Source organism: Misgurnus anguillicaudatus, chromosome 17, assembly GCF_027580225.2.
Source record: "Misgurnus anguillicaudatus chromosome 17, ASM2758022v2, whole genome shotgun sequence".
Classification (NCBI taxonomy): domain Eukaryota; kingdom Metazoa; phylum Chordata; class Actinopteri; order Cypriniformes; family Cobitidae; genus Misgurnus; species Misgurnus anguillicaudatus.
Window position 1 is genome coordinate 4,875,620 of NC_073353.2, and position 17,435 is coordinate 4,893,054.

At 35.5% G+C, this 17,435-nt stretch overlaps 3 protein-coding genes across 3 annotated transcripts; all 3 read left to right on the forward strand.

The window, feature by feature from the left end:
* The first annotated feature begins 1,372 nt into the window (after window positions 1–1,372).
* On the forward strand, window positions 1,373–4,230 carry hoxd11a (homeobox D11a). The gene is made up of 2 exons (XM_055216064.2): window positions 1,373–2,850; window positions 3,523–4,230. Exons 1-2 carry the CDS (start codon window positions 2,250–2,252, stop codon window positions 3,753–3,755), a joined length of 834 nt encoding a protein of 277 aa, XP_055072039.1. The 5' UTR covers window positions 1,373–2,249; the 3' UTR covers window positions 3,756–4,230.
* A 3,956-nt stretch (window positions 4,231–8,186) lies between these two features.
* On the forward strand, window positions 8,187–10,577 carry hoxd10a (homeobox D10a). The gene is made up of 2 exons (XM_055216063.2): window positions 8,187–9,005; window positions 9,821–10,577. Exons 1-2 carry the CDS (start codon window positions 8,285–8,287, stop codon window positions 10,093–10,095), a joined length of 996 nt encoding a protein of 331 aa, XP_055072038.1. The 5' UTR covers window positions 8,187–8,284; the 3' UTR covers window positions 10,096–10,577.
* Window positions 10,578–12,266: 1,689 nt separating this feature from the next.
* On the forward strand, window positions 12,267–16,122 carry hoxd9a (homeobox D9a). The gene is made up of 2 exons (XM_055216067.2): window positions 12,267–13,091; window positions 13,420–16,122. The coding sequence occupies exons 1-2, from the start codon at window positions 12,548–12,550 to the stop codon at window positions 13,662–13,664; spliced, it is 789 nt and encodes a 262-aa protein (XP_055072042.1). The 5' UTR covers window positions 12,267–12,547; the 3' UTR covers window positions 13,665–16,122.
* Window positions 16,123–17,435: the final 1,313 nt, after the last annotated feature.

Here is a 17,435-nt window from a genome sequence, read left to right on the forward strand (position 1 = left end):
CAAGTATATGAGAATATATTGGCACCTACAAAGTTTCTCATTGCTTTGGTGACGAAAATAGCAGTGTGTTTTTCTTACTATACTCGGCGTTCAATCAGATGTAGAACAAAAACAATAAAAACATTGCTAAATAAATAATGAATTTGTTCAAAGTCAGTCGTCCAGACAATTCGCTTATAATGGATTAGTTTTATAGAATGAACAGTCAAGAAAATTGATGAAGTTGCTTTTTTTAAAAGCCAGACATTCTTACACCGCTCTGGGGGCGCCAACACAAAGTTAAGGTCAAGTTAGTGACTTTCTTGCAGTGTAACAAACACATTTCGCAATCTTCGATATACGTTCATTAACTTTTTTTTGAAATTCTTTTTACATTTTGACCTCTTATTAAAACGAATGTATATTTTCGGGAAAAATAGTGTTATTCTGAAATGCCACAAAAAAGGCCAAAACGCGTTATATGGTTTGCATTTCTGTTCGGCCGTTTAGAAAAGAGAAACATGATTCCTTAAACATTTTACGATTTTGATCAGCGTTTTTTTCCTGCTGTTGCAAGAATTAGTTTGTCTGCTGTCAGAAAAAAATGTGAACATCACAAATGCTTCTAAACAAATCTTTATTTGGTTGGTCTTTTACCAATTGTGCTCTGTCCAGCACTTAACCAAATAAAAAATAAAACGGATCTTCCACAAGATAAGCCTGTTTCTTACTTCAAGTCATTCATACGCGACTTAAATTCTAAATGTATTTTACATAGATTTAAATTAAATCAGATGTAGTAAAAAGGTAACCTCGTATTGCACAAAATTAAATGCATTGCTGTCATCAAAAAGCTTTATTAAAATTAAGGTCACGATAAACTCTAGCCACTACAGGCAACATGCATTATTGTTTAATATACACTAATTGCTAGAAAAATAATAATAATGAGTGGGAAATGGATTAATTTTTTAACGCTTTGTTCAACAGGACAAGACTTTTATTTATACAAAATATCTAAGAACGGTAAATGTGTAGATAGTCATCTCTCTATAAGGCTGTACGGCAACTATTTACCTCCAGCCAGTACACTCACACTACACTATAGCACTGTGTATTTTATTGTCTGTGCAATAAAATGATTTGGCTGTCGGTTATTGGTGATTGCCGGGTGCGCATTGTCTCAGACCACAGACGTTCAAAGCCAGTTGTTTTGTACTTGGCAGTGTGAATCTGCCAGTCTCTCTCTCTCTCTCTCTCTCTCTTCTCTACCTTCCGATAATTGTGTGGAGGAATTGTATTTAAATTTTTAACAATTTGGTCATTGGAATACGATACGCACGTTTAGATGCAAAGGTACATTTTACATGTTTTTTTTAACGTAGGTTTGTAGTTATATGCAATTATCATGTCATGTCATATAATATAACAATATATATGCATAGCTCTGTTTATATCTATTTTTAGTAAGTTATAATAGTCTGTGCAGAAAAGGAGAATCTATTTTTGTTGACATCTTATCGTTTTACTTAGTGAATTACTTTCTGGGTTTCTTCTCGTCGCCGCCGCTTTCTTTAGTTTTCTGGATTTTTTATCTTTAATAGGCTTTTAGATGCTTTGCTGGTATAGCACAAGGACGGCAATTTACAGGTTCGAGGGAAAAACTAATTCTGGTAATATCTCTGAGTCTAATAATGCACAGTACATTTTGAAAATGCATACAAATCTCAGTATGTCAATGTGCGGAAAATGTTAACAAAAATTGAAAAATTGTAGTTTTCCTACAATAAATGTAAAAATGTTTCCTTTTTTCTTCTAACACAAAATTAAACACGCAGTTGAATAATCCATCTTGCAGTGCATAAGGAATGAGTTGCTTAACGTTTCGATGACAGTTTAATTCCATTTTGTATTGAATATTTTTTTACAAAATCTATGACGTGGTGTTTCTGCGATTGTTTACTAATGCCTTGTAATACACACGAGGAAATCAACATGGGAGTTTCGAGAAATACAGGCAACCAATGACCTGCCTCATGCGTTTACCTAAGGCTCGTTCAGAACCGACTTAATGACTGATATTGATATATGGTAATTTTTTCACCAGATCACATGACACAATTACCTCAAGAATCGATCAAGATGAATTGCACGTCAGCGTGCGTTTCCGATTTTTCTCCCTCACGAGTCCTATCCACACGCATATGGTGCAATAGATGGGCAAAGTTTAACACAGCCAAGCAGCCGATTTCTGCTTTCTACAGTGAGCAATGACGGATTACGATGATCGCAGTAACTGTGCTTCTAATATGTATTTACCGTACTACGTTTCTGCGCCCGATTTCTCGTCTGTCTCGTCGTTTTTACCACAGACCACGTCGTGTCAAGTCAATTTTCCCTATTCTTCGAACATAGCTCAAGTCCAACCTGTTCGTGAGGTGTCTTTTAGGGACTACGGACTGGATCATCCGAGCAAATGGCATTACAGGGGCAATTACGCATCGTACTATTCGACGGACGAGATCATGCACCGGGATCTCCTGCAGTCATCAAACAGAGCGGAAATGCTTTTCAAAAACGATCCTGTGTACAGCCATCACGGCAGCACGAACTCCTCGTGCAATTTCTTCACTAACGTCGGCCGGAACGGGGTGCTTCCGCAAGGATTCGATCAGTTTTTTGAAACTGTTAACTCTGAAAAGCCCAGCGCTGAGCAGTCCAAACAAAAAACAGAGACCAGTGTCCCCGGAGATGTTGCATGTAATAAAGTGTCTACAGATACCGTGGAGCTGACCAAACGAGAAGCTACAGAAACCACAGAAGAGGAATCCTCGATATCAACCTGCGACGAAGAAAAGAACAACGGCTCAAGTAGGTCCGCGCGTTTAACGGCGGTTCACTCCACTATATTACAGTGTCTGATGAGTTTTATGTGTCTCTTTATAAGCATGCAAAAGTTTTTATAGCTAGTAAGATTCGCTTTGCTGTTGTAAAAATATTTACGATGATAAAGTGCTTTCGCCGGATCGAACCAACGCTTGCGTTATGTCAATCACACACGCGCATACATATATTTCATAAACGGTCTGTTGCTTCAATAGTATCCAAAACACTTTAAGATATCACCGAAACACTTTAACCCAGTCGAAATCACATATACGGGTGTGCGCCTGCGTGTATATGGACGTGAAGCGTAAGTGTATTTCTCTGTGTGTGTGGATATGTGTGTGTGGATGTGTGTTAGTGTGCGTGCGTGCGCGCGCGCATTGGGCCGCTTGGTATTTTTGCTTGTCAGTGCTTTTGTGTATACTATCACTGTATCTATTTTTTCAAAGCCCCTGCTTTGGTAGTGTTCACAAAACAAATCTTTGCCGTTATTGAGAAACAAATCAGCCACAATAAAGTTCTGTGATTTAAATGCACTAAGGTACACATCTCAAAGACATCAATTAAAACATGCTGTTGTATTACCGCTAAGTTATATAGTATAATTATATAGTTCAATATCACTGTAATGTAACCAAGATACGTTTCTTTTTGTAGGTGCAACCAAGTCCAGAAAAAAGAGATGCCCATATTCAAAATACCAGATCCGAGAACTTGAACGAGAATTCTTTTTCAATGTGTACATAAACAAAGAGAAACGCCTGCAGTTGTCAAGAATGCTCAGTCTTACAGACCGACAAGTGAAGATTTGGTTCCAGAACCGAAGGATGAAAGAGAAAAAGTTAAACCGAGATCGCCTCCAGTATTTCACTGGAAATCCATTGTTCTAAAAGTCATAATGTTGTCCGCTTCGGTAGACGACCATGTCTTCTATTTTGTCATGTTTGTGGGGAAAAAGACACATGAGGTATTTTCACGTCAACTGTATTTTATATAACTATGCAAAAATATTTGTTATCATAAACGAATTTTATCCGCAATAATAATTCAAGAATAAATATTTAAACAAATCAGTATTTACAGTGAACGGAATTAACATAGGTACCTGGACAATCTCTTCATATTTGTTTGTGTTGATGACATTGCAATTCAATCACATTATTTGTATTTATTTATTGCATTTTCCACAGTTCATTGAAATACATAAATTCAAGTATCATTTTACATTGCGTAAGCAAAATATACATTTGATTACAGTAATCAATACGTACATACATTAAGGTAGAGTTGTGTATGCATTTATTCGTGAGTAGCATGTAATGGATTGATGTTTTGAATAAATAAAAGTACAAAAAAGTGCATTTATTACTGCAGTTATTTGCATATTTCTTTTTTTTTGTGCTGTGACAACTCTGATGGTATTTGGCAGTGCGCACATTTGTCAGCGCATAAATGTTCTTTTTCAGAGTTACAAGTTCGTATTGTAATACCACATATTATATAAAGTTTACGCTTACGGTTTTGAAATGCGGTTTTGAATTGTACATAATGTAAGATAAAGAAAAATTATTTTTAAGTTTTAAAACGTGAAAACTAACGAATTCATTTTCTTCTGTGTTGTTTTACACTAAGGCTGTTTACTAAACCTTGAAAAGTCTAGACAGTACAATAAACTTTGGGCAGTAAATTAAATTGGGGCTATTCGACCCTCTATCCACTTTAACTGCGAATTTGCCTTGAAACACAAAGAGTGCACATGTGTTTTTTTTTTTTTTTTGCTGTTGTGAAACTCAGGGAAATAATATTATACATTATAATAATAATATAATATAATTTATATGAAGTAGAGGTCCAGTTTTGAAATTTAGTAGTTAGCGATTCGTCTCTACAAGCACATAGTGTCATTGTGTATTTAGTTTTAATGTACCATGCTTACATGGCTTACAGTAAAACCTGCTCGACTAAAGTTGATTAAATTTTTATTTCGCCAACAACCTTAAATGCAAAACGAAATATGAAAATTGTATTTGAACTTCTATAATGTCAAGGTCGCCACCCTTAACCTTTTTGAATAAATAAAGTTGTCTTTTTGCCTTTGTCTTTGAAAAACTACGCCCTCTTAGAGGCGCCGCACTGCAGCACGGACAAACATGGCCGCTGCATTCCACACATTTACATTCTAAACAATCTAAAACCCCCTAAATGGCCTGCAGTTCCATATAGCTCACTGATATTTGACCAGGTTAATGAACATTTAAACTGGACACCCTCTGAACAAGTGAAATGCTCTGACGTTTAACAAAACTTTAACAATCCATGTGTTTTCTTGTATATTTTAACACAATAGATGAGACAAGGGCATAATTTCATGTATAATTTGAATATGTGCTACTGTAATAAAAATGCTTACTAAAGTTTTATGCAGACAAAGAGGATTTCCTAAATTTGTATGTTGCTAATATTTACACACGTTGTAACGTATAATCGTGCACGTGTTTTCACCGTTATAGCCTACTTTTATTGACGTAACAATGTTTAGATGGTATTACGCACAACTTTTATTAAGGAGCAGTTTAATTGAAAGCTTGTTACAGATTTAAAATAGAACAATACATTATAACTATAGGCCTACGTATAATGTTTATCACTAGATATCTGTTTAGCATCTGTTTAACATGAATTATTTTGTTACCCTTTATTTTATTTCCCATTAGGTCCTAATTTTCAATAAAATACAATTAAAGTTCACAGCATATATTGCTGGAAAACATCATTTTTAAAATAAACAGCCACCTGGAAATGCCCTTTGCCTTTTATATTATTGATGCTACTTAACGCCACAAGAGGGCGAACTTAGAGCAATGTTTGGACCTCATGCAGGATCATCCAAGTGTAGGTCTGAAACAACAATGACTGTGATCTTGATCGAAGTATGTAATCCAATGTTTTAACACTTATGTTTTGTTAATGTGCAAAACCGAACCACTTAATATGATTGTTTATTTTTTATTCGCAATACATCTATTGTTCTATTAGTCTGTATCTAAAATTACATCGTGTATATATTTTTTTCTGTATAATTAAGATGAGAGTTAAAAGGACATTTTCTGCGCAGTTTTACAGTTTAGCCTCTAAGAATAAATTGGTTCGCTTTTTGAGAACGTTTGCCAAAGTAACTTATGGTGTATTCAAGTTATAGCCTATATTTCATTAGTATGAATGATACCGATTTTGCTTTTCTAACGCAATGCACCAACTGACCCACAAGAACACATTTACAGAACTCATACAACATTAACAACTATTTTAACTATATTGTTATCAATAGTATTGTTATTAATAGTATTAGTCTACGGTATTAGCATTGTTATTACAGCAGATAGAATAATACCCGTTTAATCAGATGTTAGTTTTATTTAAACACGTCTTGAAGAGAGCACAGGCTTCCGAAAAACGTATTAATACTGCTAATATTAATAATAAGGCATAGGATTTAACACAAAAGTACAGCACAATTTCTGTGTACATCCTACTGCTTTTTGTTATTTGATTGATTTATTTAGAAAAGATATAGCCAACAAACCACGGCAAATAATATAAAGATACCAAAATAAAGGACATTTCTAATGTTTTTGTATGTTAATGCTTTTAAATTCAAAACTAACACATGATATATTTTAGGGAGTAGGTTTAGATATATCTCATTGAGCCATTAAAAATACTTCTGAATTTTAAATCGGAAAATTGTACTGTATCTGTTCGGCCTGTGTGTTCTTCCAGATGTCGCTTTCTTGCTTTAAATGTCGCTTTAAAATTTACATGATTTTTTTTACTGTTAAGCAAATACTCACCTGAACATTAGTTTGCTAATTTATGTTTTTAATGTTTATATTTTACATTGCTTTGGTTAAGGCCTGTGCCTGTGAACATATTACTCTTCGACATACTTCGGTGTTAATCTCTAGTAAAATTGTAAAAATCTCCAAACGATAAACTACAACCTTTAATGACTTTAACTGTAATCATTGTTTAAAGAAGATGGCAATATTATTACTTCAAAATAAATAGATTATACCCCTGTAATGTACAAAAAAAAAATCGCAAACACACACACACTTACACACACACACACACACACACCAATAAAAGACATTTGGAGCAGGGCTGTATAACCACAACAGACATTAATCAGAAGCCTTGATTTTTTTAATATATATGCATATAGCCCTGAATGTTTTGTTCCCTTCCAATGATCAAGATCTGGTTATGGCCTTGATTTGCTGACTTTGCTTGATATTTTTCTTTTTTGTTTTACCCAGTTCCAAAATATAAACATATTTTAACGCATAAACGTATTTGCAATTTTTCATATTTTCTACAAAAAATTAAAGTGACTTATCGAACTCGGTACCAAATCCATCAATGTTATAGCTAAATACATAATGTTTATTTTAAAACCCACGGTTTCAACGCCTTTCAGAATTGTATCATTACACAATATAACCCACTTTTTTATAACAATCATAAACAAACACTTAACTGTAAGCTCTATTTATGTGAAATAACTAAATAAATTTCACGAAAATAATACATTATAAATAAACTTGTAAGAATTACCTTTTCAGAAATATACAATATAATGCTTTACAATCACTGATTTACTTATATACAATTTATGAAGTGTATGGTTTTTATTGCATTTTTACTTTTTTTTACAGAAATGTTCAGACATAAAAAATGCACATATAAAAAACAAATACGTCGAAAATGCACGAGTTAGTATCCAACAACATGTGAACGGTTAATGTGTCGCTGAAATTCATAACAAATGCATTTACTAACAAGTATTTTAATTTTTTTAAGATAATTTTTATTAAACTTAATTTGCCCTTAACCTTCATTCAGTGTGCAGTCTGCGTTGACCAGGTCCACACCCGCTGGATCCTCGTGTTCTGCGCCATCATCTGCATTTTTCTACTGAAATATTAACGACGTGAAAAACTCCAACGTATCTACTGACATTTCGATGTCTTGACTTTGAATTAGAATTTAAAGGAGTAGAAAATAAAAATAAAAAATGGCTTGTTTCCACTGCTCATGATCCTTATTCAACGCACAAACATATTATATTTTATATGTTTTAAGGAAAGGGGACTTTATGGACCCTAATATGCACGTATTGGCATCAATTCCAAGTCCTTGTTCTAGGTGTCGCTGTTGACCACGTCTAAAACCTCAAGTCGTGTATCAATGCGTCCACGTGACGGGGAAGAGCCTGCGTCTCAAGGCCATTTTCAAATTTCATTGGTGAGAATGTCATGTGGTTGCACAGAGACTCTCTGGTTTACACAGGGATTGTTTTGCTAGATATGTCAGCTTACAGAGGACACCTCTCTCCTTCGTAAAAAAAATCTTCAAAATGTCCTTTCCCAACAGCTCTCCTGCTGCCAACACGTTTTTGGTAGACTCTTTGATTGGGGCGTGCAGAACAGATTTCTACTCCAGCAGTAACATGTACATGCCATCCACTGCAGAAATGGGAACCTATGGAATGCAAACCTGTGGACTCCTGCCGTCTCTTGGCAAACGGGGGGAAGTAAACCACCAAAACATGAGCGTGAACGTCCACTCGTACATACCTCAAACTGATAACTGGGCAGACCCGAGTAGGTCCTGTCGGTTAGAGCAACCGCTTAACCAGATGCCCACCTGCACATTTTCACAGAATATAAAAGAAGAGACAAACTGTTGTATGTATTCCGACAAGCGAGCAAAGGTCAGCTCGTCTGAGATACCTGCGTACTCCAACCTGATTCCCGAATCGTGCTCTGTTGATAGTCCCGAGATTCCGGTACCCGGCTATTTTAGACTAAGCCAAACTTATGCGACGGCGAAAACCCAGGATTATGACAACGAGGCGATGAGCCCAAGCGCTACGTTAATGCTGCTTAACAGGGTGACTCCTAAAGCCCAGTCAACGCCCTTTGTCGAGGTGGACAAGAAGGTGCCGCACGAACGCGACACCAGCAGCTCGTCCCCGGTGCCGAGTCCACAGCCCAAAGCCAACGCGCAGGAGGACAAGATCTGCTCCACTGAGGCGTCTGTCTCTAGCCCCGAACTACCACACAGAGAAGGAAAAGGTGGGTACAATAAAAGGATTAATCGCATCTTGGTGTAATGCGAACGCTCCAGCATCATAAAACCCAATATAAAACACAAACAACCCGAAAGTCGTAATGTTTAATGGGAGTCTTACTCAGGTTGCAGTAAAAGCCTTAACAGGAAACGGCGCTGCGAGGGCGCGTTAACATCAAATACCTTTTGTTGCAAGTGACTTGGAGGCATTCTCGTCTGGTCAATACAAGCAGTGTCGGTTAAATGGTTTTTTTTTTTCGACTTTATCCATACAGTACAATAACGAAATAAAATTTCCATTCGGTCCATGTATTGTAGTTTAACTGATATCGACAAATACACCAATATATTGTTATTGGTTAATAGAGTGTTACGTTATATTTATGGTACATGGAGTTTTCTAGTTTTGGAGTTTTATGATGCATTCGTGATAAAATTGAGTATTTTGCTGATAACCTTTCACAACATGGGACAATGTCACATATAATAATCAGACAAGCTATACATAGATAAACTTCGTAAGCTTAACTGATTAAAACAAAACCGTTTATACTATAAAATGATGTTTGTTTTGACATTTGTAATAATCTGTTAAATAAAATTGTCCTTGTGGGCTAAATGACCAGACGAGGTCACAGTGATTTTTTTACGTTAGTTACAATTATCTACATGCAATACCAATGTAATACAATTTCTTCTAAGACTTTGACAAACGTATGCCATTTATCTCAAATTTTAATTAATGCCAAACGCGGCCTATCTCAAAGCGAGGCAGCGGGCGCCTGGTGCTTTTGGCTCACTGTGTCTTTTTGTTTTGCAGAGTCCAAAAGCGAAACACCGACAAGCAACTGGTTGACTGCGAAAAGTGGAAGAAAGAAACGATGTCCATACACAAAGCACCAGACCTTGGAATTAGAAAAAGAGTTTTTATTCAATATGTACCTGACTCGGGAGCGCCGTCTAGAGATCAGCAAAAGCGTCAACCTTACTGACAGACAAGTGAAAATCTGGTTCCAAAACCGCAGGATGAAACTTAAGAAAATGAGTAGAGAAAATCGCATTCGTGAACTTACCTCTAATCTCACCTTTTCGTGAGCATGCAAACACGAGCCAAAATGCACCCATCTTTACGGCCTATTTATGTTCTCATATAATGAAAACGTGAGGACGACTAGCATTGTTTTGGTTACTTTCACGTTCCGGTATTGTAATTGTTGCTACGTCCTTGTGATTTGTTGCTACATCCTTGATAGGATTTAAAATGTGAAGCGTTGTGTATTTTGAATATCTTTCACAGGGTACACAACAAATTATGTTTGGTCTTAATTTAAGAAGAAGACGAAAGACACAGACTGTTCCGGTTACATTTCCAGTGGGGACAGAACGACAAGTCATGGCTTTGGACATGAGAGCACATTTAAAAGTGAAGAGTGTCCATTTCTTTCACCAGTGAAAACCATCATCTATCTGAAATGATTGCTTATACAATTCCTGTAAAATGTATGTTTTTATGTCTATATCAGTGCATGTTTGTGGCATGTTGTCAGTGGACTAATAAATTAAAAATGTAATGTGTAGTTTGCGCAGTGTTTTCTAAAACCACATTTTAAAGAATACCATATTCGATAAAATGGAGTTGATTTTTTTCATTCAGTGCTTTAATTGTTCGTTTTGTAAGAGGAAACATACTGTTATGCAACTCGATATGACTATGCACATGTAAACCTTAACATTTACAATAACTGTTAGCTGAAAAAAATATCGTATTATTTCAAAACTACTTGTATAAATATCATATCGTGTGTAAATTAATACATCTTTGATAAATACAACAATGAAACAACTACAGGCTAGAGTACAAATGATTCACAAATCGAAAATTTTACGGACTTTTTCAAAGCTAAATTGTTAAAGGCATACTTCGCAGTGGTCTTTTACATAATTCATATAGCCTGTATAGTGTAGTATTTTAGTAAAGACCCAAAGGAAAAAAAATAATTAAAATCGCATCCATGAAAAAACATGATGTCTTGCACTTTACCTTAAAAAATTTATTGATTTAAGGACGTCAACGGAATAGACTGATTTTACAATACTACAATTACGCATAACATAATACTTCATCTGCTGCATGATGTACAAAAACTTAAGACAATTTATCAGCCTTTAACAACGCTCATCATGTGTGCATGCAACCCAAATTGCACCAGAACACGAGGTTTACGAAGGCTGGTATACTTGCATGTACACTGAAAAGTAAAAATGATTTGACGTGTCATGTACAACAAGATGGTCTTTCCACAAGTCCCAAATAATTATTTTAAAGCTCTCAAATGAATTTTTATCTGTGGTCTCGAACAGTGGTTCTGTAATGTTCATGCACACTCAAATTGTAAGGATTCCGTACACACTTCTACATACACGAGTGTGTTGCCACAGTGCAAGCACAGACAGAAACAGCTTAGCTTATCTACAACTAACGCTTCGCCACATTTCTGTCATAGTAAATTTGTTTTTAAAGAAAAACGTGTAATATGTTATTTATTACATTATCCCAAATAATTAAAATTTCCCCTTTCATCAGATAAATGATCTATTCATTCTTAATTACACTTTTTAAGCTTATATTAATTTGAATGATGTGATACAATAGTTATATCTACCCTTTTTGTAGTAAAGCCACATCCAGATCGCCTACAATGCCTCCTCAATACTCAATGTGTTATCTAAAATGAGGAAAACGACTAGAAATGTTACCATATTGCTATATTTTCTCATGCAATGACAGACACATATAGGCCCAGGCGCCTATTCGGTTTTATTAAGGGCACATTAATGCATAATCAAATGCACATCATAAAATTTTTATTGATGGACATAAAAGTGGGCCTTCTATTCAATAAATGCAAAAAATACAAATATTACTTTTGTGTAAATTTTACACCAAAACCACCTTTTAAAATTAAAGATCTTAACATTGAAGCGGTGCGGACAGTTTATAAAATATGAGAATCTGTGAGATCTGTGGTGGACCGTTGTTTTACAGCATGTTATTACATTTATTTTACGAGGACTTGCAACTCAGTACTCTATAAAATGCTTTACAGGGCCAGAGTATATGACACACCTTATGACGAAATTTTGCACGATTTTACACTCTATTGGAATTATTTGCTAAGGTATGGTGGGTATAGTGAGTGCTTGTATTGAAATAAATGGGTGGTGTTAATCTGGCCCGTAAAAAAGGAGCGGTACCACCTCCGTTCGAGTGGGTGTTATAAAAAACACGAAGAATCAGGAGACAGAATGTAGGCTATAATGTCGTTACACGTTGGTTACTATAAAAATTGTTTGTCTTTATTTGTGAATGTACAAAAACAAACATACCGTTATCAGTGGACTGATTTACTCTCAGTATTAGTAAATATGATCACGTGATTCATGTAACCAATCGCTGAAGATGAAGGCAGCAAAAATACTATGATTGCTCACAGGCAAGGTTTCCGTAACGGAGTAACGTTTTATAGGAGTTCGTGGGGATCCGAAAATGTCGACTAGTTCAGCTCTGAGCAGCTATTATGTGGACTCTATAATGGGGCACGAAGCGGAGGATGTGTACGGAGCGCGTTATGTCCAGGGTTCACATGCCGCGCCCGCGAGGCCGTCAGGTGTGGGTGGAAATGCGGATTTCTCGTCTTGCAGCTTCGCACCCAAGTCAGCCGTGTTCCCTACATCTTGGTCCTCAGTCCATCAACCCTCTGCTGCTGCAGTTTCAGGAATTTACCATCCGTACGTTCACCAGACCCAGCTGGCAGACAACAGATATGTGCGCTCCTGGATAGATCCAGTCTCCAACCATATTTCTTTTTCCGGGTTCCACTCCAACAGCCGGCAGAGCGGGTCAAAGACTGAAAATGTGCCCTCGAAAAGGACTGAAAGCCGTGTGTTTGAAGCAGAGACACCGATAGTTTCCGAGTATGGCTGCGGCGTTGAATCCGAGTGTCCAGACAAATCTCCCGAAGAAAGAGTTGGCAATAATATTTCGAGTCATAGTGAACCAAAAGAGGAGAAACAACAACAACTTGACCCAAGCAAGTGTAATGAATTACCATGTGATTTACAGCCGTCGAACTGTACGAGCAGGTTTTCCTTAACTAGAGGTTTTACTAACCTATAAAAGTGTCGGGGCTCTTACCACGGGCCGAAAAATGTCATCGGCTGTAAAGTGTGTATATTTTGAATAAGCTTGTAGAAAATCTAAGTTTTTACTAATGTTAAACACCAGGTACGAAATATTGTAGTGGGTATATGGCCTCTATTTTGTTTTTTAAATATGATACTCCAGACCTTTGTTTAAGAATCCAGATTTATTGTGGATGATACGATTATTTTCACTCACACTGCTCCTTATTTTTTCAGGCAACCCGGCAGCAAACTGGATCCATGCACGGTCAACAAGAAAGAAACGATGTCCGTACACGAAATATCAGACTTTGGAATTGGAAAAGGAGTTTCTTTATAACATGTATTTAACGAGGGATCGCCGCTACGAGGTTGCACGAATCCTGAATTTAACAGAGAGGCAGGTGAAAATCTGGTTTCAGAACAGAAGGATGAAAATGAAGAAGATGAACAGAGAGAGAAGCAATAAAGATCTGCAGTGAACGGAGCAATACTGCAGTGTATATTTTCACATTTTCTCAGTTTAAAATCGTGTCGTTCTGTGTCGTTAAGTTTTCTTTGGGTTACAATTCAAGATTGTTATCTATGCCTGTCTTAGCATATTTTCTGTTTAATTTAGCATATATTCGGAGTCAAAATAGCTGTTTTATGTGACCTTGAAAAAATTATATTCCATGCTAACTTTATCGTACGCACAAGGTATTGGTTTTAGTTAAAAAACGTTTGGCTTTGGCCGCATAAAATTTGTTTTCTCCAGATGGAGAGGTTTGTTCAGTCTGAGAACCACAATAATTCTGTTTTGTGTCCTGCAGTCTATAATGCATCGTAAATAGGCTACATTATTCGTCAAATTCTAGTAACTAAAATGTTTATTGAAAGAGGAATAAAAACCGTGCTCTGATAGTCCTACTTATGGGCTGGTCTTTGTCTGTCTACAGTATGCAAACGAACCCCCTTGTGTAGACACGAAAAATACAATTTGTTCTTTAATTGGAAATGAGGTCGGAAAATCTCATTCTTTAATGAGTATATTTTTGGTCTTTAAAATGTACTTGCTAGTGTGGAAGATATCGAAATTGCTAAATAATTGTAGTTGTTTTAGTTATTTTAGCCTTCATTTTATTTTGCCACGGCGGATCCACGTTCCTTTCAGTGGATGTATTTAGATCTTGTTGGATATTCACAATGTTTAATGGCGACTACTTAACTCGTCTGAATCAGATTGTGGAAATTGTTTATTTTAAGGACTTTTTTCAAATTAATTAAAAGTGTACTGCACATTGAGCCTATTTACATTTTTAAAAGAAACATTATTTTAAGGCAGGGTAAAAACATCACGGAAAGAGAAATTCTGTTTGATCCTAACACAAAATAGAGGTTGGTGGAGAATATTGCTAACAGTTTATGATTAGGAAAAGTGTTGCAAGAACCCCCCAATTTATCGTCAAACCGGTACTAAGAATTGTTTTAAAGCAGGAAGATACTGGGTCTAATAAAGCTATAGAAAGAGCTAGACGTCTGGTCTAAATGAGTTTATGGTATAGGACCGTAAATGCTCTTCTCTTTGAAACTAACCTCACTGGTTTTTGTGTCTGTTACTTGCAAACAGAAATGTAGCCACTTTTCGACGGGGCGTCTGGTCGATGTATTGAAGAGACTGAAATAGTATCGACCCCCAGCAAACTGAAAGTCACGTTTATTTTGGAAATGTATCCACACTTATTACTTAAATCCTTAAGATTGACGTTTGTTTTGGTCAGTATCAGTATATTTATTTTAGATTAATTGTTTTCGTAAATTAACTTTTAGAAAAAGGTCGACAAAAGACAACGAAAACTCAAAAGTAAAGTTTTATTACAAGCATATATTTGTTGCATATTCTGTTTTTAGAGGATTACAATAAAGTATCAAACAGACGTCATAGACACATTTTACCACGATAAATATAAGTAAATAAATAAATATAGAGAGAGGGGGGTCCATTTTCAAATAATGCAAAATAAAGAAACGTGTACATTATTGCCGCTAGAGGGCCTCGTTGTTCTGTGAAAATAAGGGAATGCTTGTGGCAGAGCTGTTGTGTATAGGAAGCTTAGTCGGTTACGATTAACTAAATCGAGATTTGACTCTAGAAAGTTTTTGTTATCTCGAAAAAATCTATCTCCGTAAAGTAACTCCTGTAAATGGCTTTTTAGAATAAGTCGTTCTGATTTAGTTTAGAAAAGACACCAAACCAATTGAGACAGTAAGTTGGTATATTATGTGTCACTGTGAGTTAGATACTTGTAAAAAAAATCAGAAGGGGAATTAAATAAAAGCAATACATTTTTTTACACTTTATAATCTTAGATGACAATGACCGAGAACATCGGCATGAGAGAAAGCGAATAAAAAAATCGCATGTAGACTAAATTGACAATATATCCAGTCTACATTATGCAGCTTACATACAGTATTATCCATCTTTATAACATATACTAAATCCAAATATAGCCTACTGTCCATCTAAAAAAAAACATTTAAGAAAATGAACTCCCAACAAATAAAACAAGCGTCAAAAAATATTATTAATATTATAATAACTTATCTGACCTCGATTAGTGTAAACATGTCAACATATATTTCTATTCAAATTTTCCTTCTTGGTTGGCAAGATAGTTCAGTAATTGTTTAAAGGAAGAATTTGCACACAAATCAAGGCATTTTGGACTGTTTGAAGAACATAAATCTCTCACTTGTGTAAATCGCTTGTGATAAAAGCGTATGCTAAAACTTAAATGTCAATTTAAGAAATGTCAATTGCTTTGAACATGAACGTAAACGTGTTGTTTCTACAATTATTCTCATTTGGACAGACAGAACATCAGATTGAACAAAGGGGTTACAAGTTTTAGCATGCATTGTAGAATTAAAGCATTAAAAGGTTGCCACCGAAAAGTATTTTTGATTTATTTGTTGTTATTATTGGTCTTACTGTTTTAAACCTACACATACGCTATATTTGAAGTGTGTTTAAGGTAAAAATTTAAAAATAGAAAAATGTAATAAATAAAATCAAAAATATTTCAGTTGTCATAAGCCCAGCCATTTGAGTCGGATAGGATAAAATAATATTAATTCAAAACAGCTATCGTACAAAATTGTCTTTCTAAGCCTTCTAAGCCTTAATGTCTTTTAAAGAGTCACAAAACGCATCAGATATCTGTTATTAACTTAGTATTAGTTGTTGTTACTATAAATCAGACAACAGTTTTAATTATCAGCAATAAAATCTGAATAGGTGTCGCCTACACACATAATCTTATAATTTTTCTCTCCATCTTAACAATTGAGTTTTAGCTTTTTAACCCTGCACACACAAGGGGTTTCTCATACGGATCAACATTTCCACAAGTTATTGTGAACGGTAGGCATGTGATCTTGTTTTGGCAGGCTACTACGGATTCAATAATTTTATCTGCTCGGAAAACCTGCGACACAGAGCACCAGTTATCAGGCGAATCCTGGTGGAATTACGTGTCACAGTGACCGCTTTAAATTTTACTCGCACGATAACTTACAAAGACAGCAGGTCTTTACGACACTGCGAGGGGCTGGGTCGCTACAATACCGAGCTTGTAAATCGTCCGGTAGTAATACTGGCGCCCAACCAGCGCGCCTAAATCAGCACTCGCCTCTAGCTCAGATAGCTTGGATGAGACCTCAAGGTTGTGTGTCATAAAATCTGTTTTCAAATAAGGCGAGCTTCCTTTCTGATTTTGAAACTACAAAACGTTACACTTTAATGACTTCGTTAGGCCACAGTTTCACCGAAAATATGCGTTAACGTTTAATAATCGTTTATTGTATACATACGTAAATAAAAATTATACGTTATTGAAAGAGAAATTTAAAACATACACTCAATTTTTTTACGAATTTCTGAATTTTATGGCCTAAAAAGAAAAATATGAATATGATAAAAATTAGGGTCATTTTACAGACCCATCAGATTTCTTGAAAATGTCAAGCTATGATATATTTATTTTTTTAGAGTCGAAATTCTCGTGTTTGTGTAAATATTGTAAAATAACAATTGATGTGATTATTTTATTTTGCATAATGATTGGCAGCATTACAAACAATATTTACCACTACTGGTAGTATTCTTACTTGTTATATTATTCTTATATGATTCTTATTTGTGATAACGTAAGCCTATAACGTAAGCCTAAATCTTTATAAACACGCGTCGGTTATTTCTTTGTATGCTG

Coding starts and splice junctions, on each gene's coding strand:
- hoxd10a (XM_055216063.2), top strand. CDS start 8,285: ATGTCCTTTCCCAACAGCTCTCCTGCTGCCAACACGTTTTTGGTAGAC. Junction 9,006..9,820: donor ACCACACAGAGAAGGAAAAG/GTGGGTACAATA, acceptor TTTGTTTTGCAG/AGTCCAAAAGCGAAACACCG.
- hoxd9a (XM_055216067.2), top strand. CDS start 12,548: ATGTCGACTAGTTCAGCTCTGAGCAGCTATTATGTGGACTCTATAATG. Junction 13,092..13,419: donor ACAACAACAACTTGACCCAA/GCAAGTGTAATG, acceptor TTATTTTTTCAG/GCAACCCGGCAGCAAACTGG.
- hoxd11a (XM_055216064.2), top strand. CDS start 2,250: ATGACGGATTACGATGATCGCAGTAACTGTGCTTCTAATATGTATTTA. Junction 2,851..3,522: donor AGAAAAGAACAACGGCTCAA/GTAGGTCCGCGC, acceptor TTCTTTTTGTAG/GTGCAACCAAGTCCAGAAAA.